Source organism: Suricata suricatta, chromosome 2 (genome assembly GCF_006229205.1).
Source record: "Suricata suricatta isolate VVHF042 chromosome 2, meerkat_22Aug2017_6uvM2_HiC, whole genome shotgun sequence".
NCBI lineage: Eukaryota > Metazoa > Chordata > Mammalia > Carnivora > Herpestidae > Suricata > Suricata suricatta.
This window is the reverse complement of record NC_043701.1, coordinates 174,609,744-174,634,310: the sequence shown is the minus strand read 5'-3', so window position 1 is coordinate 174,634,310 and position 24,567 is coordinate 174,609,744. Positions and strand designations below refer to the sequence as shown.

At 42.2% G+C, this 24,567-nt stretch overlaps 1 protein-coding gene across 3 annotated transcripts in view; it reads left to right on the top strand.

Annotated features, from left to right (window-relative positions):
• CACUL1 (CDK2 associated cullin domain 1) overlaps window positions 1-23,285 on the top strand; it is a 67,657-nt gene extending 44,372 nt beyond the window's left edge. Inside the window, exons 4-9 of one of the 3 annotated variants that reach the window (XM_029932666.1) lie at window positions 697-792; window positions 3,022-3,124; window positions 7,367-7,456; window positions 17,966-18,009; window positions 18,445-18,631; window positions 18,740-23,285. In XM_029932666.1, the coding sequence (XP_029788526.1) occupies window positions 697-792; window positions 3,022-3,124; window positions 7,367-7,456; window positions 17,966-18,009; window positions 18,445-18,631; window positions 18,740-18,771 (552 nt within the window). In that variant the 3' untranslated portion in view covers window positions 18,772-23,285. Of the gene's footprint in view, window positions 1-696; window positions 793-3,021; window positions 3,125-7,366; window positions 7,457-9,785; window positions 10,710-11,694; window positions 11,834-17,965; window positions 18,010-18,444; window positions 18,632-18,739 lie in introns of those variants that run through there. The other 2 variants (XM_029932667.1, XM_029932668.1) reach the window with 2 other exon arrangements.
• Window positions 23,286-24,567: the final 1,282 nt, after the last annotated feature.

Sequence of the window (24,567 nt, the reverse complement as noted above, 5' to 3'; positions counted from 1 at the left end):
ACTTTGTATAGAACTCGGAATAATCCTGTGCCTAAGGTAATTATAAAAATTCAGCAACCATTTCTTTTTTTTTGTTTTTTAAGTTTTACTAATTTTGAGAGAGAGAGAGAGAGAGAGAGAGAAAGGAGGCCGAGAGAGAATCCCAAGCAGGCTCTGCACTGTCAGTGTGAATCCCGATATGGGGCTCCAACTCCCCAACTGGGAGATCATGCTCTCAGCTGAAACCAAGAGAGTCAGACGTTTAGCCAGCTGAGCCACCCAGGCACCCCTAACAGCCATTCTCATAGTGCATTAAGCCTGTACCATTTCCTTGAGTTTTTTTTTTCTTCCTTATTCTAGGTCCAAATATAGTCTGGTTCATATTGGAAATGTACACATAGTTTAGTGATAATTTTAAAAATCATTTCTCTTAATAAATAGAACTTGTGAATGCAACTTTTTACTCCTTAACCGAGCAGTCCTTTTAGCTAACATGGTTACACAGGCCTTAAAGACCGCAAGACCAGACTTCAGTTTTGCATAGTAGATTTTGAAACAAAGATAGAGGTCAAAACTAAACTTCAGGATATACACCTTCTCCTTTTCTTTATATGAATTTTGACTCGGACTTCTGAATATATTTGCATTTTGGATTTGTGTTAGAATGTCTTTATACTTGGTGTCCCAGGAGGATCACATTTATGTTCTTTCTCACAGGCCAGCCCTCCAGATCTCTATATTGAAAGATTTAATGTAGCTCTTGGACAGTATATGGGAGCCTTGCAGAGCATTGTGCCTCTTTTCATATATATGGTAAGTTAGAGCTGTTTTCTCTTTCCAAGTGTCTCAGTTGATTGGTCTAAGTACAGAGAGATGCAGAATTAAGCATGTTCTGTTTCTCTTCTACTGCGTACTACGTTAGAAATGGAAATTAATCTACCTTAGTAATGTTTAATTGTGTTGACATGGAATTGTTTACGCTTTTACTGTGTAAAAGTTCATAAATAACATCGCAGATAGACAATTAGGCATTAATCAGCAGTCAGTGAGTTAGCATTTATTTTATTTCTGCCATATATAAGATACTGTGCTTGGGAAATAAAGATACGTAAGAAAGATTTCTTGTCCTCGGAAAGTAGAGAGTTTAGCAGTATATCTAAAAACATGATGTATGATATCAGGTAAGTCACTCCATAAAAGAAGTAGAATAATACACTTGTCTTCCATCACGATGATCTCTTTCATTTGGAGAATTAGGCCATGAGTATAATTTGTAGTCTGTTGACTTTGTTGATTTGCCCCCTTCCCTCCTAAATATGTAAAGCCATAGAATCTTTTTTTTTTTTAATGTTTGTTTATTTTTGAGAGACAGTGCAAGTGGCGAAGGGGCAGAGAGAGAGGAGACACCGGATTCGAAGCAGGGTCCAGGCTCTGAGCTGTCAGCCCAGAGCCCGATGCGGGGCTTGAACCTGTGAACCGTGAGATCATGACCTGAGCCAGAGTAGGACACTGAACCTACTAAGCCACCCAGGCGCCCCAAGCCATGAAATCTTGATATTGGTGTTTCTGTTGAAGGCAGGGGCCCTTAGGAACCATTTTCCCAATTCCTCTTTGTTTTTTGGATTAGGAAATGGGATGTGTGGGTTAATCCTATATTCTGTAGCATGAAGATTGCTATATGTGAAATATTAATCTTCGAAATGATTTATTCTCCATAAAATATACCTTACTGAGAAAACAAAACAACATTGGGAGAAATCTTTATTATCAGCAGGGACTATTACTTAAATAACTTGTGGGAGACACTTAATAGTAGAAAAGTAAGCAGTTAAAGGTAATGACATGTATGTACATTTAGAGAGAAATCTCCAGATACCTTAGGTAAAAAAGCAACATGCAAAGCAGTATGTAATATTTCTTCATAGCAAGTGTTTTCTTTTTATTATGGAAAAGAAAGCATATTCATGATATGCAAACAGCAGCATTTTAGAAAGAATATACAAAAACTTCCGCAGTTGAATGGGACCTTTGGGAATGCAACAGAAGTTCTGTTGTGCTAGACTTGTTTTTACTGTATGGTTTTATTTTGTCACCATGTGCTTGTTATTTTTATAATTTTTATAATCTTCTGTTTAAGAATGAAAAGAATCAGTGAGCAACTTGCTAACATTCTTCTTTGTATTTCCCATACCTGTATGTGGAGTTGACATTTAAATATGAACAAATTCAATCTTGTTTGACTTGCTGGTCATTCTTACCAGGATGCTTTTGGCTGCAAAAAAACCGAACACCTGATTCAAAGTGGTTTATTTAAGTAAATAAGTAAGAGTATTAATCCCTTGTAATAAAACTCTGCAAATAAGGCAGTCTCTAGGGTTGGTTGAATCCATGGTTCAGTAGTGTTACCACTACTGTCTTCTTTGCTGTACGTAGCATCTGTTTCATCTTATTCTCATGGTTGTAAGGCGACTGGAAGATACTTTGCACGGAAGCCTAGGCTTCCCTCAGTCTGATTGCTCTGTGTTGGGTCACGTGTCTGCCTTCGAATCAAAAACCATTCCTAAGAAATGCCACAGGTCGAATAAGTTAGACTGATGATTGAAGTGGATTATGTGTTGGGGAGTCAACCAGTGCACGTCCACTGCCGGCTCAGCCTAGATCATTGGTAAATGGGTACCTTTCTTTAGTGTTTCCTGTTGTGGCCTTTCCATGATGATGCATTTCTAAAGGCCATGTTACGTGCCTCTCACACAGTGTGGTCTGTTTGTCTCTATATCTCTGTTTAGTTAATGTTGAGTATTTTCCTGTGTTCTTTTGGAGATGTGAGGTTCATAGAATTTTATCTTTTATCTGCTTTAATCCCTTTCCAGAAAGACATATCACTAATAGTAGCAGGGCTTTTATTTTTTGATGTTGGGGTTTTATGTTTTAATTGATGCCCTTCTAAATTGTTTCCTAAAATAATTTATCTTTTAGTGCTTTAGTTCATTAGACAAGTCATTTCTCCCTAATTGATACACTAAACATACTTTTCTTTTTCAGAATAAGTTTTACATCGAAACCAAGCTTAACAGAGACCTAAAAGATGACCTTATAAAGCTGTTTACGGAACATGTTGCAGAAAAGCACATTTACAGCCTAATGCGTAAGTATTTTCAACTTACAGGGATGAGCTAACACTAGCAATGATCTTTTTTTTTCTCTTTAAGTTTGTTTATTTTGAGAGAGAGGAGGGGAGAGCATGAGAAGGGGAAGAGCAGAGAGAGGAGAAAGAGAATCCCAAGTAGGCTCTGTGCTATGGGCGCGAAGCCCAGTGCAGGGCTCCACCTCATGAGCCGACCTCACACACTGTGAGATCACGACCTGAGCTGAAATCAAGAGTCGTGCTCCTAACCAACTGAGCCACCTACGCACCCCAGTGATCTTTTTGATTTTTGATTAGAGAGCATTGACATATAAAGCCCAGCGTCAACATCTTCTGAGTCCCATAGTAAGAAGTGTTGGAAGTTCAGTTCTGTAGAGAGAGACCCAGAGGAATTGAAAATGTGAGTTGAAGCCCCCCTGGGGAGCTGGGAGCAGTTTCGCCAGGTTATTGGGCGATGCCTTAATGTCTGGCCCCGTACCCCCCCCCACCCCGACCATGGGGGAAGTTCACCTTAACTCTGTTACTGATCATTCTAGGACCACAGTGCTGTATCTTTGAAATGGAAGAGCAGAATCCTCTCTGTTTTTTACCCTTTGGTGTAAAATCCCTTCTCTAGTCTGGCCCTGTCACTAACTATATCTTAGGCAAGCTTCTCAGCCTCTGGTCCTGCGTTTTTCTTCCATGAATTGGGATTTGTAAAATGTTTAATGTAATGGCAACGTAGTTAGCGAGTAAGTAGATCAAACTGCCGAGTTCAGTTAGTTTTTCTCTCCCCCTCTTCCCGGGCCCCCTGCCCCCTCCCAGTAGGTGGCATCTTACCCTACCTTTCCTAAAAGAGTTTACCTCTCTAAGTGGAGTTTAAGAAGTCCCTAGAGCCTAATGTTGCAGCATCTTTTAAAAGCTCATATTTTATGCAGTATATCATTGAAGTCATGTTTTAGAATTTGGGACATATTTGGATTTGTAGTATGTATTTTTTGCTTTCCCTAATTGTCATAAATAGTTTCTACCATAGCAGCCTTTTTTCAGCATTTACAGAAGAATTATTCTAAGCTTGGCCATAAACTCTAATTTTTGAGTTTAAATTAAGAGAAGGAACTGTTAAACATTGGGCTGGTTTATTTTAGAAAGGCAGAGTTTTCAAATAATATGCTAGATGAAGGTAATATTTGCTTCATTAATATGTTCCCAACAGATGGTAGAATCAGCATAGAGACCGAAATCTTGGGAGTAGGACTTTCTAGAAAATTGTACATATGTTTATAAACACCTTAAATGTAATCTCACTAGATATTGCAGCTGTTACACCTCCTTAAATATTATCTCTGATGTTGACATTGTCTTTGCCTTCATTGTAAAATAGAATAGAGTACTTTGAAGTCTTACCTTTTAAAATTCTTTGGAGAAATGCTACCATTTGGTAGAAAAACTTATTTACTCTGTGAGTATGTTTCTTAAATTAAAAAAAATTTTTTTTAATATTTAATCTTGAGAGAGGAAGACAAAGCAGGAGTGGGGGAGGGGCAGAGAGAGAGGGAGACGCAGAATCGGAAACAGGCTCCAGGCTCTGAGCTGTCAGCACAGAGCCCAATTCGGGGCTGGAACCCACGAACCGTGAGACCATGACCTGAGCCGAAGTCGGACGCTTAACTGACTGAGCCACCCAGGCGCGCCTCTGTAGTTTAAACTTCTTAAAAGTCAAGAATTTTTAAAAAATTTTTTTAATGTCTTATTTTTGAGAGAGAGAGACAGAGGAACAGAGTACACGTGAGGGAGAGGCAGAGAGAGGGGGAGACACAAAATCTGAAGACAGGCTTCAGGCTCTGAGCTGTCAGCACAGAGCCCGACGTGGGGCTGGAACTTGTAAACACGGAGATCATGACCTGAGCTGAAGTCAGACACTCAACCGACTGAACCACCCGGGCGCACCAAGGAATATTTTTAATTTTAGTTTTGATTTTAAGAATTACTTCTCAGATTAAAAGAGGGGAGAAACCCTTGGGTAAGCTTGTAGCTCTGAGGAATAATTGAAAGAGTGGGGGAGCTACATTCTGGTTCCTGGTCGGCTACTAAGCTGTGTGACTCTCAGGACGGCACGTCATCTCTCTAGACTTTAGGATGGACTGTGAAGAAAGAGGTGAGCGTTAGAAGTTCACTGAGGTCCTATTCCAGTTTTAATCAGTGGGATTATTAGAGATCCTTGTTTTGTTTTCAATTATATAGTTTTGGGGGAAACTGTTAACTAAGGGTAACGCTTCATTAGTACCCGTTACACGTAAGATCTGTGTTTCAGCGGTCGCATGGTGAGTTAGAGAGAATGCAGAATTTAGAGTGAAACACAGGTTCTCAGACCTCTTCTGCTACCTGCTGGCTCTGTGACTCTGGATAGATAATGCAATGTTTTTTATACTGCTTTGTTTTTAGCCTCAGTTTCCTTATCTGTTAAAAAAAAGATGAAAATTAAACTTGTGAGATAGTAAATCGTAAGTAAAGTTTATGAGAATTAAACCTGTAAAGTACCTAGCACCTGTTAAATACTCAAGAAATATTTTCTTCCTGGTCTCAGGCTGCTGCCTCCCCAGATTCTCTTCCTTTTCCTTAAAGGAGGACTAAAAGTCTTCTAAATGCTATTCTCCTAAAAATCATTTCGGTGGAGAGGATCTTAGTGAACTGTTAACACCTCAACTCCGTAGTTGTTTGTTATTCTATGTAATTTTTTTCAATGAATTCACCCCAAATTAATTTATATATACTTATGTATAATTTAATTTGTGATTGTATCAGTTCTTCATTTATAAATGTATATATTTGATTACATAATTAACATCTGACTGAACATGAAGATTTAGTGGGAACAAGACTTACGAAGGCCTTATAAAATAATTGGTCGAAAGGTCGGAAAATGAATTGAGATGGAGCCTGTGTGGGGGGCACTTGCTGAAATTAGAGATAATCTTGAGTCGAAGAGATTCCTAGAGGCTAAAATTTGGAATTACAGTTTTCAGGAGCGCCTGGGTGGCTCAGTCAGCTAAGCATCTGACTCTGGCTCAGGTCATGATCTCACACTTTGTGTGTTTGAGCCCTGTTTTGGGTTCTCTGCTGTCAGCACAGAGCTCGCTTCGGGTCCTCTGTCTCTGTCTCTCTCTGCCCCTACCCGCTTGTGCTCTCCCTCTCTCTCAAATCTAAATAAACATGAAAGAAATTGCAATTTTTAAACATTGCATTCTAAAACGTTATTTTCTGCAATTCTTTTGTCATCCTTAAAACGTATCTGTGCCCTTCAGCGTTATCAGCTCTCCCGCAGTGATAGAAGCAGAAGGGTCACCTTGAACCTTGCACCTCTGACCATCGTACAGGGTCAGATGTAACTTGCGTTGTGTGTTTCAAAACTATAAAATCATTGCTGGCCAAGTGAGGTGGTGTTTTCATTTTTGAAAAGGCGTAGCTTATGTGATTTTACCAGCTTGACTTAGAGTAAAATTATGTCAAGTTTTACGGGTTTGGGGGGTAGTAAATTTGTAGGTCTTTGAGAGATAAGTTAAAAATTAACTTCTGAGTCAGTGGTGTCTGATGTATCCACGAAACGATGGAATACATTGATATCTGTTGATGTTATTTGGAGAAATTATTTCTATTTATTTAAAATGTTTTAATAAAATTTTTGTTGGAGAAGATAACCTAAAAGAAGACAGACTCTCTTGTCATGATCAATCGGGGTCCTGTGCTTGTGAGGATGAGCCAGTCCGAGTCTTGACTTTACTTTTAGTAAGAGAAAAGTACATGTGGTTGTAGCATTTGGAAAAGGGACTTTCTGACTCTGATTGCAGTTCCTAAAATTATGAAAGAAGTATCCAGGAGGATTTGGGGTGAGAGAAATTATTCAAGGGGATGAGAGAACATTTTCTTTTCCAATTGTAAACCTTCTGACTCATGAACTCAGTGGGAGGCCTCAGCTCACTTACCGAGTGCCGTGAATACTGTTGCTTTTGGAAAGCTTATTTTCAGAACCTCCATGAATTGAATAATCTCTCTTAGTGTTTTAACGGACCTGCACATGTTTACTTGTTAGATTGAGCTGTAGTGCATTGGATTTCTTAAAATCTTTGGTGTATAAACTTGGTTTGTCCCCTGGGGCTGTTGTTTCCTTGCCTTTGTTTGCCCTTTAGTCTTTGGGAAAAATAATACAGAAACCTTGACAATATGTGTTCTGTCAATTTTCTAACCCGTTTCCTCTTCTTTCAGCTTTACTTTTAGAAGCCCAGTCAACACCATTTCAGGTCACTCCTTCAACGATGGCAAATATTGTGAAAGGCCTATACACTCTCCGACCAGGTAAACCGGCCTCATTTCTTTTGGGGTTGGACTTGTTTATGTCTTTGTATATGGCAATTCCAGTCTTATCCAAGAGGACAGTGTCTGTTTTTTGAGGCTTAATGGTATTTGGATTTGTTAGAGCAAAAAAAAAAAAAATGAGAAGATAGTACATACATCCTTGTGAAATGTGAATTCAGAACTCACTTGAAATTCTTTCTGCACTAGTGAAAACCAACTCGTTTACGAAGTACAAGAAATAAATTTGTAGCAGACATTTTGGATAAAGTTGAATCTCCTATCCGGTATTAATTGCATTTTTGTTATGGAGTTTTCTCCTTTGCTTGTACCACACCCTGTCGGTATATGTAGACGTACACACCCACAACTCCATGTTCTTAGGCCTTTTTTTTTTTTTTTTGGTTCATAAATGTACTCTTTATATGTAGTGATCTCAAAATGGCCACACTTTTCGACTCTACTGTCTTTGGCTTCTAACTGTTAAAAACCTTCGGGCTGTCAAATCCATACAATGCACTGAGGGGGGCTTCTAAAAGAGACAGAGTCCTTGGCCAGTACTCCAATCCACCAAACTGCCTCCAAGGGTTTTACCCATGCGTGAGGCTCCAAAACCCACTATGCTGAGACTGTGTAGTGTTTCACTGAGCGTCCTGGCTGCCCTTCGCACAGGCCGAGGTGGACGGGTCCTGCGAAGAAGGAATCCACATCGCCCACAACAGGCGCTCGCCGACACTTTGGGTTCACTGAATGAGCCCCAAGCTCCCAGGCGCAAAAGGCACAAGCCGCAACCCTTAGGCCTATTTTGTAATTTGCAAGGAATCTAGAAGTGTTGGTAAATGTACAGTCATTTTGTAAATATATCACGAGAGAGTCAGAATAACAGAGCCAAAAATCAGAGGTCACTATATTCAGAGCCATAGTTTGTAAATTATCTTAACGTATCTTAGAATTTAAAAAAAAATTATGAATATAAAGGAACCCGAAGATGTTTTTGTATTTATCTTCCTATTTATAAGCCGGAACCTCAGACTTGTCCTACAGTTCGTCCAGCAGATTACAAAGTGCCTGGAGTGAGAGAGATTGCAAAAGCTCTCAGGGTGCGGTCCCTGGGGGGCTCAGTCGGTTAAGTGTCTGACTTCTGCTCAGGTCATGATTTCGCAGTTCGTGGATTTAAGACCCATGTCGGGCTCTGTGCTGACAGCCTGGAGCCTGCTTCAGATTCTGTTTCCCTCTCTCTCTGCCCCTCCCCTGCTCTTGCTCTGTCTCTCTCAACAATGAATAAATACTTAAAAAAAAAAAGATCTGAAGGTAGAACATTGTTCTACAGTCTAGGAACATAAGGAGTGCTTTTTTGACAGTACTTTTTGTGGCATTCTTTTGTCATTTAAGGATTAAATGAAATAAAACATGATCTAAAGAGCTTAACATGGTACCTGATAATAAGCATGGCTAATATTGCTGTTTTTATTACTATCCATTTGGGTCCAGTGGTTATTTTCTTTTAATTAATTGATGGCTTGATTGTTTGCTTAATTAATTTGAAAGAGACGTCAGAATTTAGCTTGCTAAAATGGAAACCAGTTAAAAACTGGTACTAGTAGTAGACTGATGTCAGAAATACCGTCTTTCGCGGCCTACTTTATAAATAATTAGTGTCTTCTAGAATATTCAGATGTAAAGTTACTTAAATTTGGATCAGGCCTTGCTATTCTTGAGAACTTTAAATAAATTATTCTTTAAAGGAATTACTTATATAAAGTAGCAAATATATTTTATTACATATGTCCAGGAAACTGATGTTTTCTAGTTTCTCAGAATTTTGTATTCATTTTATTTAATGTGGTGAAAATGGCTCATGAATTTTTCTTTGAGGGTGAGGTTATGAATGATTTTTTTTCTTTACTTTTGGAAGGCATCCAAGTGCAGTATGACAAATTTCTAAATTCTGCCTCCCATGTAGGCAGCTTTATCAGCTCTGGTATAACAAAATTGCATAATAAAATTAATCACTAAGACTGGAAAAACTTACAGATGCGTGTTTATCCAAATGCTGTTTTATCCAGGCTTGAGCTCTTGTAATAGGATTCATACTACTTGAGAGGAGAATTTTATATTTGAGAGTTGTCCTTTGAAAAGGTGAATTTTATCACAGACTAACCTTTTGCTGCTTTAGGCGTTTGCTGCAATACTATTAAACATTTTGACATTTACATGTCTTGCCAGTACCCCTGTGTTCCCGGGTTATTAACGTAGTGTTAGTCACCAGACAGATTAAGGTTGAAATATTTTAAAAGTTGAATATTAAATGTAGAAGTTTCTTTGATTGCAGTGGTTCTCCAGCGCTGATCTTGGTATAATGAATGCCTCTGAATCACCCAAGAAAGTTTTTAAAACTAAATTCCTGGACCCTGTTTCTTGGAGATTCTTACGACTACGACAATTTTTGGCGTGTTTGCATCGGATCTTTAGAAGCTCGGTTGAGAAACCGCCAGCCGGCCCATCCTGCCCATCTTCATTTAATACACAGACTTTTCTTTGATTTCTTCATCTTTTATGTTAATGATTGCCTGGAGTTCCATAAAGGGGCAGATCGATTTGACTCCTGCCGCCTCTGATTGATGGACTCGCGGTTCTCCAGGGCACTGGAAGGAGACTCTCAAGCTGTGTTTGAGTTGAGCTGGCAGGAAAGACACTAATGAGAACATTTTTGCCATGAGTTTATACAGTGGGTGAGCGGATTGGCCCTGGTGCTGCTTGTGTGCCGCTTGTTTTGTTATTGTTGTTGTTCTGTCAGGTTTAACTTAAATGTCCTCCTGTCAGGCATTTTTTACTTACCAGTGACCCAGCATCACACAGCACTAAACATACTTGTTTGTGTTTGTTTCAGTTTTAGAATTATTTACTCAAATTACAATTTTTAAAGTGAGCTCACTGGATTAAATACAGCATTGACGTGGTGTGGTTTTTGATATTTACATCCAAGATGTTTTCCAAAAGGGAAAATTTGAAAGGGCAAGAGTAAAAGAATCTAAAGGGGGTAACAGTGCTAAATGAAGTCCGCCACCGGGGAGGGGGAGCACCGGTTTCAGCATGCCCTTGATACAGGTGGATGCTAGTGACATCTCGCGTTCACGGACTGAGAGGAAGAGAGTGTTTATTTTAGCTTGAGTTTTTGTGAACATTAACAAGGCTATTATTCTGTTTATTTTTTCTTTTGAATTATAAGTCTTGTAAATGATTAGTCCTCATTTATTTGGTCTTACTGATTTATAAAAATATTTTATAAATAAGAATACTCATCCACCTTTGTTGTGTCTGATGCAAATGTTTGCCTTTTCTGTTTTGAGAGATGAACCTTTATTTTTCTATAGAGTATTCTCTCAGTCTTTTATCTTTTTCTTAATAATTTGATATCAATTTTAATTCTCTTTTAATACCGTATACATCGAATTTGCTATAGTTTGGGCCAAAATAGTTTTTTATTTCAAAAGTATTTACTAGTTATCTTCAGCCCACTTACTAAATGTTCAGACCCCTCTGCCCCATTTTTGTGCTACTTACTTGTTACCTGTACTGTTCTGTTCTTGGGCCAGTATGTGTGTGTATGTATATTTTTAACTTTTTGTGGTATTGAAGCGTAGTTGACATGCAGTGTTATGTTGGTTTCAGGAATGTAACACTGATTTGACAGTTCTGTCTGTACATTACTCAGTGCTCACCATGATCAGCGTAGCTGCCGTCTGTCACCAGTCACTATTAGAGTATTTTTTATCATGTTTTCTATGCTGTACTTTCATCTCCATGATTTGTTAGTAGAATTGGAAGTGTATACTTCTTAATCCCCTTTATCTGTTTTGATCATCCCTCTGTCCCTCTCGAGTCTGTTTGTTTGTTTGTTTGTTTAGTTCAATTAATGCTTATAGGGGTTAGTATTTCAGCAAGCCCTAGCTTTTGAGTCTCCTTCCACTTGGAATTCTTTGCCTGTCTCAGTCATTTTCCCCCCATATTTATTAGAATTTTCGATAAGTCCATTCACAAATTCTCTAAGGATTTTCATTATCTTTTTAGAAAGGAAGTCTAACCTGTTTGTTTATTTATCAGAATGGCATTGCACTAATTTCCCCCTCATTTTAAGTTTGGTTTAATATATATTCTTTCTTGGAACAAAAGAAAACTTTCCATTTTTCATTTCCTTTGTCTTTATGGTTTCCTTAATGAGCCTTTTCCTTCCCTCGCAGAGTGGGTTCAGATGGCTCCGGCTCTGTTTTCTAAATTTATTCCAAACATTCTCCCTCCGGCGGTGGAATCTGAGCTTTCTGAATATGCTGCTGAAGATCAGAAGCTTCAAAGAGAACTTATACAGAATGGTTTTACGAGGCAAGTTCCCCCACCCCCCTTGACAAAATATGTCCATTTCCTTAGGCCGGCTTGGCTTGGCGAGGGAGGGAGGCCAGGGTTCCTAGAGCGGGAAGTAACTGTCGAATGGTCAAGGCGAGGCTGTCCGGAGAGGTTGCTCTCTCCGTGTCTGCGGCCGTGGCGCAGCTGCGTTTGGTTTTATGGAGGCTGCCTTTCACCGGACGTGGATCCCGAGGCCAGCATTTCTCAGTGGGTGAGCAGTTAGCCTGGGAAGCCTCTGTGTTCTAGCAGTTTTGATCCCTCGTGCTAGTTCTCAGCACTTGGGAAACATTACAGAAATGTTATGATTAGTGACAATGTACTTTTCTGACTGAAACTAGCAGATGACTAGTTTTATGAGTAGTAAAGAGCCTTTTAGAATGTTTTTCATATTTTCACTTTTGTCCTAAATTCTACTTGTTTCTTCTTAAAAATTACAGTTATCTCTTTACATGCGTCCAAAAAATTTGCCTTCCTTGGTTTTGATGCATACACTTGGCTAATTTTTCTGAAATTTGCAGTTCAATATCGTAGCTATATCCCAGAAAATCTTGCAAAGTGTGTGTGTTTTGAAATAAGTAGATTCTACTCTGGGAAGATACCCTGTTGTGTCACCAAGTCATTGAAGGGTGCGGTCAGGCCTTGTGTCTTCATAACCCTTACTTGGAGCCCTTTTATACACCTTCTCTTACTTGAATTCCTGACATCAAAGGAAGAAAGTTATGGAAAGTTAGGCCTGGTTGTGACCACAATAGTAGGTTGAATATTGATTTACTTATCTGGCTAGGCTGGGGATGGATATTCTCTTTTATCGGTTCTGAGGCCAAACTAAGTCTCAGAACACCAGTGTTGACCAAAAGTATGGTCTCTAGTCTCAGCACAAGTTGGGCGAGAAAGCAGAAAATCTCTTTGTAGCCTCATGGGTTGGTGTTTATTCCCTTTTTGCCCTGGTGCTATCTGTATTCGTGTGGTAATTGGGGCACTGATTAATCCACTGATCAGTTGGCCACTTGCTGGCAGCTCACATAGGAAGGCCCACGGAAGCTGTGTAGATAGGTCTGGTAAACTTGACTTCCTTGGATCAGGTAAAGGGGAAGCCGTAGGAAATGCTGGAATGTAAAGCCAGTTTTTCTCCCTGATGTCCAGTGGTCAGGTGGTTCCTGACATTAATGTAATTTTTCTAATAACAGTATTATTTTCATACACAGAAGCCATTTAATGGCATAGCATTTTACTGAGTCATATTTGAATACTGTTATATTCATATGGTTCAAAAGTCAAGATGGTATAAAAAGTAGACATTGCAAAGTTTTGCTCCCACTTGTCTTCCAATCTATTCCTACCTCACTAGGTGACCATTTCATTAGTTCCTTATGATTCTTTCCAGTGTTTTAACATACAGATACAGCCAAACACAATATGTGTTCTTATTTTTATTCCTTTCTTACGTTCTGCTGTGTAGCTAGAACCTGTTTAACCAGCCCCTGTGGATGGCAGCTTGAGTTCTGTCCAGTCTTGCTGTCGCACATGTGCTGCGCTGAGTACCCTTGTACACGCATAATCTTGTACCTGCTGCAAGCGGATCTGGAGAGTAAATTCCTGCGAGCGGGGACTGCTGGGGCAGGAGTGAAAGGCAGGTGTAATTTTGATGAGTATCGCCTGTTTGCCCTTTACAGAGGATTGTGCAGTTTTGCATATCCACCAGCAAAAGTTTGAAAGCACCTCTCGTTATGGTCTTGCTGGTAGAGTATGTTGTTACACTTTTGGGTTTTCGCTGGTCTGGCAGGTGAAAAATAATTACTCAGAGTTGGCTTAATTTGCATTTCTCTTATGAGTGAGGTTGAGAGTATTATCACGTTTTCTTTCTTTTTTGGTATACTGCCTGCTTACGTCCTTTGCCTATGTTCTGTTTGTTAGTCTTTTTTTCTTGAATTCTAGAGGCTTTCTGTATGGAGAAGAGATTGTGTGCCCAAGATAAGAGAGTTAATTTTCTCAGTTTGTCTATGACTTTAGTTGTGATGGTTTTTTTGTTTTAAGTCATGCAGAAGTTTTTTATTTTTGTGTAACTTTATCAGGTTTTTTCTTTATGGTATATGGGTTTTGAATTATAGTTGAAAGTTTTTTCTTTACTGTTTCTCAGTGAATGCAAAATAATCTGAGTATACCTTTTCTGGTTTTCTTTAGGCTTACCATAACATTGAAGTCTTTATGCTTTTATTCATGTTTTTACTTGAATGTTTGCTTTTAACTTTAGAGGTGAGTTTATCAATGCCTTTAAAAAATAAACAGCCTTCTGAAAACTTTTATTTCTGTAAAGTGGTGTGTGAAGATAGCGCTTGTGGATTTCTCTGAACACCTTGAATTCACCTTCTAGTGTCTGGAATGACGTGAACACGTCAGAGATACTTTCCTTACCCTAATTTTGAAACCGGAAGAAGAGGACAGGGGTGCAGGACTGCTCGGTGCACACTAGCTCTCAGAGTGTGCTTGGGATGAACGAGTCACGGACGCCACGAATGGTCTTGTGTGACATTGCCTTCGCACACGAAGGACTGACGTGGCCCTGCTCTGCCCAGGCCGAGCTGGTCATACTCAGGGAGGCTCCTTGGATTTTTGGTGTGTGTTGGAATTTTTGTTTCTCGTAGTAGAATTCTTTCATAACAACTTCCAACTGAAATTGGAATGTTAGCATTTCAAGAGGCAAAATGATTTACATGTTTTATTTGACAAACTGAATTGGGCCACTTCTGGAGTTAAATGAACAATTTCTGCATTTACTATGAGGATAAAAGTCTGCCTTACAAATTATTCTGCTGGGTGCTTTACACAGAGGAGGCCGTGCCGGACCCGCTTGACTCCACTGCTGAGCTGCCCTCCACCCCCTGATGGAAAGGGTGTGCACACATCTTATACTTAGCGGCCGAGAGAAAGTCTGCCAGAGCTCCCGGCGCTGTGCACGGCCTCCTGCACTCCACCCTGCCAGACTTGATGGCTTCTGTGATCATTATTTGGCTAGGATTGCTTTGGAAGAAATGGTGTCCGTCGAGGCAAAAAAAACCTTGAGAATATAGTACTGGCTGTCCTGATTGAGTGGTCATTTTATGATTTATGTCTAACCAGTCCCATGATTCCTGGTCAGCTTTGCAAACAATTTCTTCATTTAGGTTGTGTTCCATTTACGTGGTGCCATCCTGAATCAGCATCACGCAACTTTGATGTGGACGGCACAGCGTGTCTTTGAAGAGTTTGGAAAAGATGTGTGATGTTGTCAGATAGATCCTCGGTTGCGCTCGATGGGCATTTTTCATCTGAGCTGGAGTTCACGGGCAGCACCTTAACGTACATGGAAGTATCCCTACTAGACTCACTGGGGAAGATAAGAGCGGCGTTTTGGTTTTATCTGTTACCTGCATGATTCACTTGAGAATTGGAGGAGGGGAGGGCAGGTTGGTGTCGGAGATTACATCACGGAAGGAAGCTGTTTGGGAGCTTCTAACATGACTGCCCTCAGACGGAACATTCTCTTTCGAACCAGACTATGGGCCTCTTCGGAGCTTGTGCCAGATAGCTTTTAAAGACAAGTATCTTACAGTTCATTTGTTACTTGGATTTCTAGAACAAAATGGAACCTTGCAGGGGTCTCGTTGATCTTTTAGTTGAGAGGGTCACTCTAGAACTGACACTTTCTCATTTAGTAGCAGGGGTCTGGTTTTGAGGGCAGCCATAGCTTGCCAGACTTGTGACATCAGATAGTATCTTTGGCAGCCTCTTGCGTGTATCACATTCACACCCCTCTGTGCCTCCTGTTGTTTTCACATCCGTATCATTCTATTACTTTTACATATTTAGCTTTTACTTAACCTTTTAGGAGTGGGAATGAAGGTTGTCTATGGAAGTTGAGGTTCTGGAGATAAAATCCCGTGCCTTCCTTTTTGACCAACATTAAACTTATTTGCTTCAGAGTATTTGGCGAAGGCTTACTGTGATGATACAGCGAGCTGTGGCCAGGTTCGGTGTTAGCAGCAGACATGTTTAGGAAGTGGCATTAGGGCAGAGTTGCTGAGAGTTCTCTGGGCTGCCTAACGCTAGCTCATGGTAGCTCATGCTAAATGTGCCGCACGGTTTTCTCTAGATGCCCAGCCTAGAGAAGACCCTTCAGACGCCATTTGGTATCTTCTCCTCCGCTTGCCCGGCAGGAGGTTTCTGTCCTGGTCTTGAGCACAGCCAGGGAAGGAGAGTGGGGATCTTGGCTAATCTAGAAGATCACTCAGAAGCATGAACTAATTGAGCTGGCATTTTCATAATCCATCCTGTAGAGGCCATTTATGAATTAGTCACTGACTTGTTAATTCAGCAAATATTTATTTTCTGCCCATGTGCTAGACACTGTTCTAGGTATTGGGTAAAAAGAAGGCTCCGTTTTTATGGAGCTTGGTGCTCTAATGTTGGGAGATAAATAACAGACATGGAATCTATTTTGAATAAAATGTGGTGCGGAGAAACCGAGATAGAACGAGGGATGAAGAGTGAGTGACCAGAGCTTGTGTGAAGGGCTGGTCTAGCTAAACTTGAACATGAAATGCCTTCCGAGGAGGAGACATTCCAGTGAGTTGGTGATAAGGAGACAGCCACGTGGCTCACTGTGCTGCAGGCGGAGGCGAGGGAAGCACAAACGTGCGACCGTGTCCCAGCGAAGAAGGAAGGCCATCGTGGCTGCGGTACAGTGATCGCAAGGGGGTGGGGGTGGGGAGGCAAGAGCCATGTTTCAGAGGACTGGGAAAAGGGGTTTGAATGGATTTTGAACTGTGATGGACAGCCACTGAAAGGCTTTAATCAGCACCCATGAAGTACTCTGATTTATGCTTTTATGGAAGATTGCTCTGGCTGTGGTCTGGCCTGGTAACAAGACTCCTGCAGCTGTGTCGGGAGAGAGGATGGTGGCCTGCAGTGGAGAGGAGCCCTGGAGATGATGAGGAGCGGGTGGTTGAGTTGGGATTATGTTTTGCGACAGTCCGCTCCAGAGTGAGAGGAAGAAAGAAATCAAGAATGAGCCAGGATTTGGGTGTGAGTAATTGGGTGGATGGTGGTGCCCTCGACTGGGGAAGACTGAAGAAGGAGCGGGGGTAGAGTGGAGTCGGACAGAGTGCCGGCCGCGATGAGCCGCCAGTAGTCCCGACCCCTGCGGGTAGATGAGGTGGGCCAGCCGGGCCTCCCGCCTGCGTGGCACAGGGAGCAGGTCAGAGCTGGAGGCAGAAACCTGGGAGCCACTGGCACAAGGGTGGTATTTCATGTCTGTCATGACCACCGTCCTGGACTGTGGAGAATACATACATGGGGGAGGAACAGCGGCCAAGGACCATGCTGGGTGAGGAGCCAGAGTATTTAGGAAAGGAGGGCCTGGAGTAGGGTGTATGCTGCTGAGTGACCGTGCCAGGAAAAGTAGCAGGTTGGTCGTTATTACTCATGTTAGTTATTTGTCTGGGTTATCGTCGGAGAAACTGGAGAGACAAACATAAGATTTACAGTTACAGGTAGCATGGAACATAATCAGAATTTCTTCTCTATAAAATCGAGCTAGAACCTTCTCTCAGTGTCTAGGATGGAACTGGGTGATATGCATGAAGGCTCATGTTCTTCCACTTGCAGAAGGGGATTCGTGTACACGAACATTCTGAGATTTCTCAAAAGCCGTAAGCAGTTTTCATTTTTATAATAAGGCTTTTTTGGGGGGAAGACTTTGAATTATCCTAGGTTTCATTTGTGAAATGTGCCCTAGTATATGGAGGTTGCTAGGGGTGTGGGTAGCAGAGCCCAGGTTTATCTTCAAGACACATTTTTGGTTTAGAACCCAGTGTGAGCCTTTTTTCTAGATAATCCTTCCTTCCTTTAATAGCTTTTTATATTTAAAAGACAACACCTTTTAGCTAAGAATATTCAGGTTCTAAATGACTGTACTGCTGTTTCGAAGCTGAATGTCTGTTTTGAGATAAGTTTGTTAGAATTGAAATGCTTGCTTTCCTCATATTACCGGTTATGTCGATTCATTTCTCCCATTTTGATGTGTTGAAGATGTCCTGTATTCTGGTTGATTCCCTCTTCTTTTCTTATCTCCAGAGGTGACCAGTCCCGGAAAAGAGCTGGGGATGAGTTGGCTTATAGTAAGTAATGAGGTTCCTTACCATTTCTGAAGGTTCCGTTACGTAAGGCAGCGGCTGGTGCTGACTGCGCGGTGGCCGTCATGGTGTCCGTGGTGCTCTGGATGGGGTCTCACGAGGCTCTCCCTGTGATCAGGGTCCCGCTGTTCTGCAAGCTGCAAGCTGTGCCGGCCCCGACGTCCCGTTGGGGGCGGTGGTTCTCGAGCAGCTGTCAGGAGCCTCGGACTCGGCAGTGTCTGCTAGAGTGCGGTAGTGACCCGGCCTCCTTTCTGACGGTGGGGCCGCCTTTCACTTGGCTCACTTTTTTTATTTTTATTTTTTTAATCTCCTCTTGAGGGACCGGGAGAGGGGTGAGAAATATATACTAAACGGATTCTTACCATTATCAAATGCTGTGTGCTCTTCATACTGTTTCCTGTTGCAATGTTGTTTTTTCAGACAGCTCATCAGCATGCGCAAGTTCCAGAGGGTACAGATAGTGAATGTGTTGAATGTACTTTCCCTCCCGGGAAGAGGACACACTGGAGCCGCAGAGACTATATCGGGAGCACAGCGGGGGGCCTGCAGCCACTCAGGAGCTCTGCCACAGTTGTTCTTGGAAGAGGATGTTGGACTTCTTACTTTGGTTTGTAATTTTAAAAAACAAATAACTAACAAAAACAAAAAACAGTCAGTTGCTGCTAGACGGGGATGATTTTGAAACGGGACAATCTTTTCATGAGTTTATCTACAGATTCCGTGAGGAACAGGCGTCTTGGGAAGTGACCACTGTGGAGGGAAATCCAGCAGCGACCATCACAGCTTCCTCCAGAATTCTAAGAGCAGAAGAATCTTTTTTTTTTCTTTTAAAGCACTTGTTTTGTTCGTTTGTGGATGTGGCACTTCAGCACATTGGCTTTCACATACCGAGATCTCTTTTGCTTTAAAATGGAGCAGATCATTACAATACAGTGTTTTTTACCCATAACCCAAAACAAACCCCGTTTAAAAGAGTTGGTCTTTGTTTAGCGTTAGAAAGTCTTGTTCAAGGGAAATGCTAACTCTGCTTCTGCCATAACATCTCCCCTCCCCAGTTCACAATGGTTTTCTACCCTGTGCCTTGAGCTTTGTGCACTTTGCAACTCCGTGACCAGTTGTTCACCTCCCAGATGCTTCCTGAAAAAGCTTGTGGGGTTGCAGACTAGCCCGCCGCGGTGTCAGGTGTGACTTGATAGCAGGAGACTGATGAGGACGTGGGAGATAGAAATGTGCTGCTCATTGGTCAGATTCCCCCCGCCTCGCCTGTGGCATATTCGTGCTCATGTTGGGGACCAGCTCTTCCAGAACATATCCATTCCCTCCGTCACTCCCCGTGACCTCCCCAGCCGCTGTGGGGGTGGCGCGACGCTCGTGTAGGGTGGGCGTCCTCCAGCACCGAAGCTCCCTTCAGAGCAGTGTGGAGACTTACCAGACGGTGACAGCCACTTGCTGTGCCACTCTGGGAAGCAGATGCGGTTATCACATCTGAATGTAATCAGCGGTGCCTGACCCGGTTCGTTTTAAGTGGGTGAGAAGGTACTTTTAAAAAGTCTGCAGTCTGCATCTCTTGTAGCATTGCATTCGGGAATGATGGAGACGAACTAGCACTGCTGTTGTGCAGCCTCGTCCCTGCTGTGATACAACTGTATTTTGGTTTTTCCCCTACACCCCCAGTGCTATTTAGGTTCTTATAAAAGACTCTAAAGCTTATTCTAGTCGTTTTTGGAAGGCAAAGAAAAATAGATGTGGCAGGTGAAAATATTTTTCTTCTCAATTTTGCTTAAATCTCAACTGAGTATTTGCTGGACTTTGTTCAGCTGTGTGACGCTAACGGTTACCTCTTCAGAGAACCTGGGGGAAAACCAGATGTATCAGGGACACTGCCACACTTCTGATGGTCGGGTTCTTCGTGGTCTCTGCCAGTTCGCTCAGCCCTTTCTTGGGGAGCAGGCTGAGTGGGGGAGTTAGAAGTGAGGTAGTAGGAGCAAGTGGGTCATCTGACACAAGTCCTCTGTCTGTAAAATTACTATCTGGAGAAGTAAACGTAAAGGTTGTCAGATTTATTTTTTAAGTCCTTACCAACTAGAGTTGGATTTTGTGGAGGACCTTGAATTGGACTCATTTAACTCTGTGAGCATCTTGGGTCTTACTAATCAGCACTGAATGCCTGCAAGAATGTGTGTGGGCTCTCCCTGTGCCCTCTGCAGTTTGACTTGCTGCCCCAGGAGCATTCTGGTGTCAGGGAAGAGTCCCGTTCTATCACTGAGTCCAGACTTTTCTTTCTCAGTGGAGTGCTTGCTGCAGGCTTACAAATAACACCTGCAACTAAAGTCTCTCCTGAGCGGTTTTCGGAATATTTCTGAAAGGAATAAAATTGGGATGTTTCTTTAAATGTGGATGAATTCTTCATTATCCTAATAATGTGCCCAAATGCTTTTCCTGGGAGAGTGTTTCTTTGGCCCACGGGGGAACTTTCTCTGTAAAAGCATTGTATTATGATGTGAATTGGCATTAAAATCTCTGGATGCTTTTGCATTATTAAGTTAATGGAGAAACATTTTATAGTGTCTTCTTTTTAGTCTTATGTATGTGTTAACAGAAAGCAGACAAAATGTGCAAAGTTCAGCTTCTCTAGACGTTTGCACAGCGGCTGCAGCGAGCTGTGGGCCAGCGCCGGGTACCGCGAGGCCACGTGGAAGGCGCTGTGCAAAGAACACACACGCTCTCCCAGTGCGCGTGACTGGGTTGTTAACTCCTCTTGGCCCCTTGAGGTACACTGCAGTATGAAAGACGGTCTCTTCATTTTGACTAGAAATCGACCTTGCTTATGTAATTGGGTTTCTTAACAAAATTCCCCGTTTGCAACCTGAGACAAAAGATTTGCCCTCCGTTTTGTATATTGATGAAACACCGTTTACCAGGAAGTGTTTTCTCACGTTTACTTGTATTCTTCTTGCCAGTACAGTATATAGTTTCTCCACCCCAGTTGAATCCTGGCTTTTGTGGGGCCCGAAGCATCGAGGACAGAAACCTGTACATGGATTGTCTCATTAGCCAGCACGTGGTTGATTCGGCAAACGTGGCCGGCGTGCGTGCCCAGCCTGGGACCAGACTCTCCCAAAGAAAGCCAGTGGGGTCACCCCAAGATAGTGACCGGTCGACGTAAATGATAATTGTCTTGAGAGATGGTACTTACTTTAAAAGTTGGCCTTATGCTTCAGTGTCAGTGTCCTCTGCTGTTCCCTGGTGTCACCACTGCGCCCTAACCCTAACCCGACAGGATCTGCTTGTTTTCCAGGGAGCAGGAAGCAAAACCTGGCGTAGTGACTCCGAACAGTTCCTGGGCGGAGCTAGAAGCAGCACAGACCTGGAGGCAGGGGTTGTGCATTAGTCAATTCTGTGGGAAAATTACTTTTTTCCCCCGTCCCTTTTACAGCTTTGAGGCATGGGGTGAATACTGACCGGTGAGGAAGATTTGGGGGGTGGGGGGGCAGGGGCCCAGGGCCGTGCGTGCTGCGTGTGCATCTCCAGTGCGACAGCCCCCAAGGAGCTGCCACTCCCCTCACTGCAAACGCCACGCTTTCTTTCGGGCTGCAAATTTGCACACGTGAATTCCTCAGGAAGAGTTTGCACACGCATCACCTCGCACTATTCTGTACTGACCGAACAAGGGATTGGAAAGTTTTTTGGCACGAAAGGAGAACTTCAGAGTGGTGGTCCGTGTGCACGGTCCCGCAGAGGTGATGGTGGTCCGGCAGATGCGGGCTGCAGTTGCAGAATGAGCAGGAGGACGTGTGTCCTCGTGTCTCCATAAGCCTGTTTAGTCTCCAGAGTGGCCCTTCCAGGTTTTGTCCTTCCTTATCAAGACCAGCTACATTTTCTTCTGTTTTCTTCGTTTTATGGCAGTTAATTATTTCGATGATAATTATAGAGGCATTTGCCGTTGAGCTAAAATTCAGTTGTTTAATAAGCAGCTATTAACTGAACCTTGTTTTATGAATATACACTAATCTGAGATCTTAAAAAAAATTTAAAAAGCTGCATTAGGTCTCCAGTCAGTTTGGATGTTTTGAGTTGATTTTTTTAATAGTGTCTCATTGTGCTTCAGAGTATTATGTTTACTTTACTCCAGATCTAGGGCTCTTAAGAGGACTTTAAAATTCAAGATCAGAATGTGAATCCCTTGAGTGACACCTTGGAGAGGTTTATAGGACCTTTTTGGTTATGATTGCAGTTTGCAATAAGCTCGCAATGAAGTTCATGTTTATCAGAAGTTAAAATAGAAGTTATAGGAGTTCTTGGAGTAATGGCTCGCTTGTTACTTTCTCTACCTTGTTGCTGTTTGCCCCAGTTTCTGGCCACCAGAATCAATGGCAGGACCCCTGTTCTTTTTCAAGGGTAGTGATTCCTGTTTTGTCCCCACTGTCGATTAACCAGGTCACTGACACTTTCCCTCCTCCCCTGGTCAGGACCCTATTTTGAACTTCTTTCCAGAGCCCAGTGGCACAAGTCCGTACACTGTTTCTGCCGATGTCGGTGGTGTGGCTGTGGGAGAAGTAGAATCGTCATTCAGAGGCACGTTCTTGACCTCAGTACACTCTGTATCCCTGCTGGGCGGAAATTTCTCTTCATTTCTGGTTGGACTGCATTGTTTCGAAAAATGTTAATGGCTTATAATTCTACGAAATTATATAGAGTGGCTCTGGGGTAAATTTTGTGATTTGAAAAAAATATTTTGTATTGATTCTCACATGTCATTTCAACATGGTGACGATGTACTAAATGCAATAGGACTGTCGATATTCTCTTAGAAGTTGTGTTTTGTTAAACAGATGGCAATTTAATTGCTCTCATCAGCCCTGTTTGTCGATATTACAGCCATGCGTTTCAGGACAAATGATTCAGATGTGAAGTTGTGGGGAACGGTGGCTGGAAAGAGGACGGGAGGTCAGAGGCAGACAGGAGGCTCTTGCCACCCACCGGCACGGCCAGCGCCAGGAAGAGGCAGTGGTCTGGTGCCTGGTGGTGCGTATTTGTTGGAAAGCCTGGTGGAGCTCAGCGCAGGGTGTTCTGTACGTCAGCTCTTCTGTTAATCTAAGAATAACAAAATGGTGAATGAAATTCTTATTGATTGGGGATTTAAGCCACTGACTTTGGCTCTGACCTTTAACTCTGGATGGATCACTCCTCTGTATTAGGGTGTATTACCATTCCTCTAAGACATTGTGGTTAATTAAATAAATCTTGTACAGATGTCCTCAGCTGTTATGTTGCTGCTTGGTTCACTGGAACTTTGTTCGGGCACAGAACGTAGGATTTTGCTTACGGTGTATTCACCATGCGCTCCCGAGGGGAAAGCACACTCAGCAGGGGTCTGTTCTGTCCCAGGGAATCAGTCCGCTGGCATGGGGAGTGTCCATCGTGACCTCGGACTAGCGATAGAGGAAATGGGTGTGTACTTGACTACATACATTTAGCGCATAGTCTGCACACGTATGAAGGAGCTGCACCTGTGTACACACGTGTCGTTTTCTTCTCTAAACACCGGCGCCTCGTAGACCTTTAATCGGAACTTTCTGCCTCATTGGTGGTTTGCACTGATGACACCACGCTTTAAAAACATGACCCCCCTGTGTTTTCTTGCTATGAAATTAGTATTACCTGCTAGGGGTTTTAGTTCCTCTCACTTTCTCTTTGCAAGTATCCTTCCGAACAGTGTGCTCAGAATGCTGGGTTTCCGCTTTCGTCCTCTTTTTTAAAACCTAAGCCGTGTGACAGTGGTGGGGACTCTGATTGCCGCACCCAGCAGCATTCCGGACTCGCTTCTCTTCTTCTCTGCGTTTAAATCCCCTGACAGTCTCCTCCTTCAGCTTTTTCTTTTTTTTCCAGCCAGGTAGGGAGTTATTTAAATCCTCTCTCTTCTCTTACAGCAGATTTTGTTTTTTTTACTGAGTATAAAACTTCTCTCTGAGTCAGTTCTTTGTGTACGTGTCTGTGTGTGTGTTTATCCTCTGTTGGCATGTGTCTTTCATAATCTTCGAATTCCAGGACATTTTGAATTTCAAAGAACACGATTTGACAGAAGGAATGTCCTATACATAATCTGAGAGCAAATGTTTGTCTCAGCTTAACGGAGTTGTGTGTTCTGGGTGAGGTTCTTGTGAACCTCGGTGTCCTTATATTAAGCCCATTCCCCCCCCCCCCCCCCCCCCCCACCAAATTAACTCATGATAGAGAGCCTCTGCATAGAGCAGTAGGCTTAACTGGCCCGGTCCACAGGAAATAATAGTTTTAAACTTGATTATGTCCCTAAGTGACTAATCATAGGCCTCAAAATATGTATTTTTAAAAATGTCCCCAACTACAAAGAGAAGTAGATTAATCTACCAATATAATAGGTGTTTTAAGCATACCTGTCTAATTAATTAAGAGATCATTGAGAAGACAAAATCATGATGATGAAGGGCATAGAAGATTTAAACAGCACAACTAATAAATTAGACCCGATGGAGATAATGTAAAATCACCTGGCACCTTCCAATA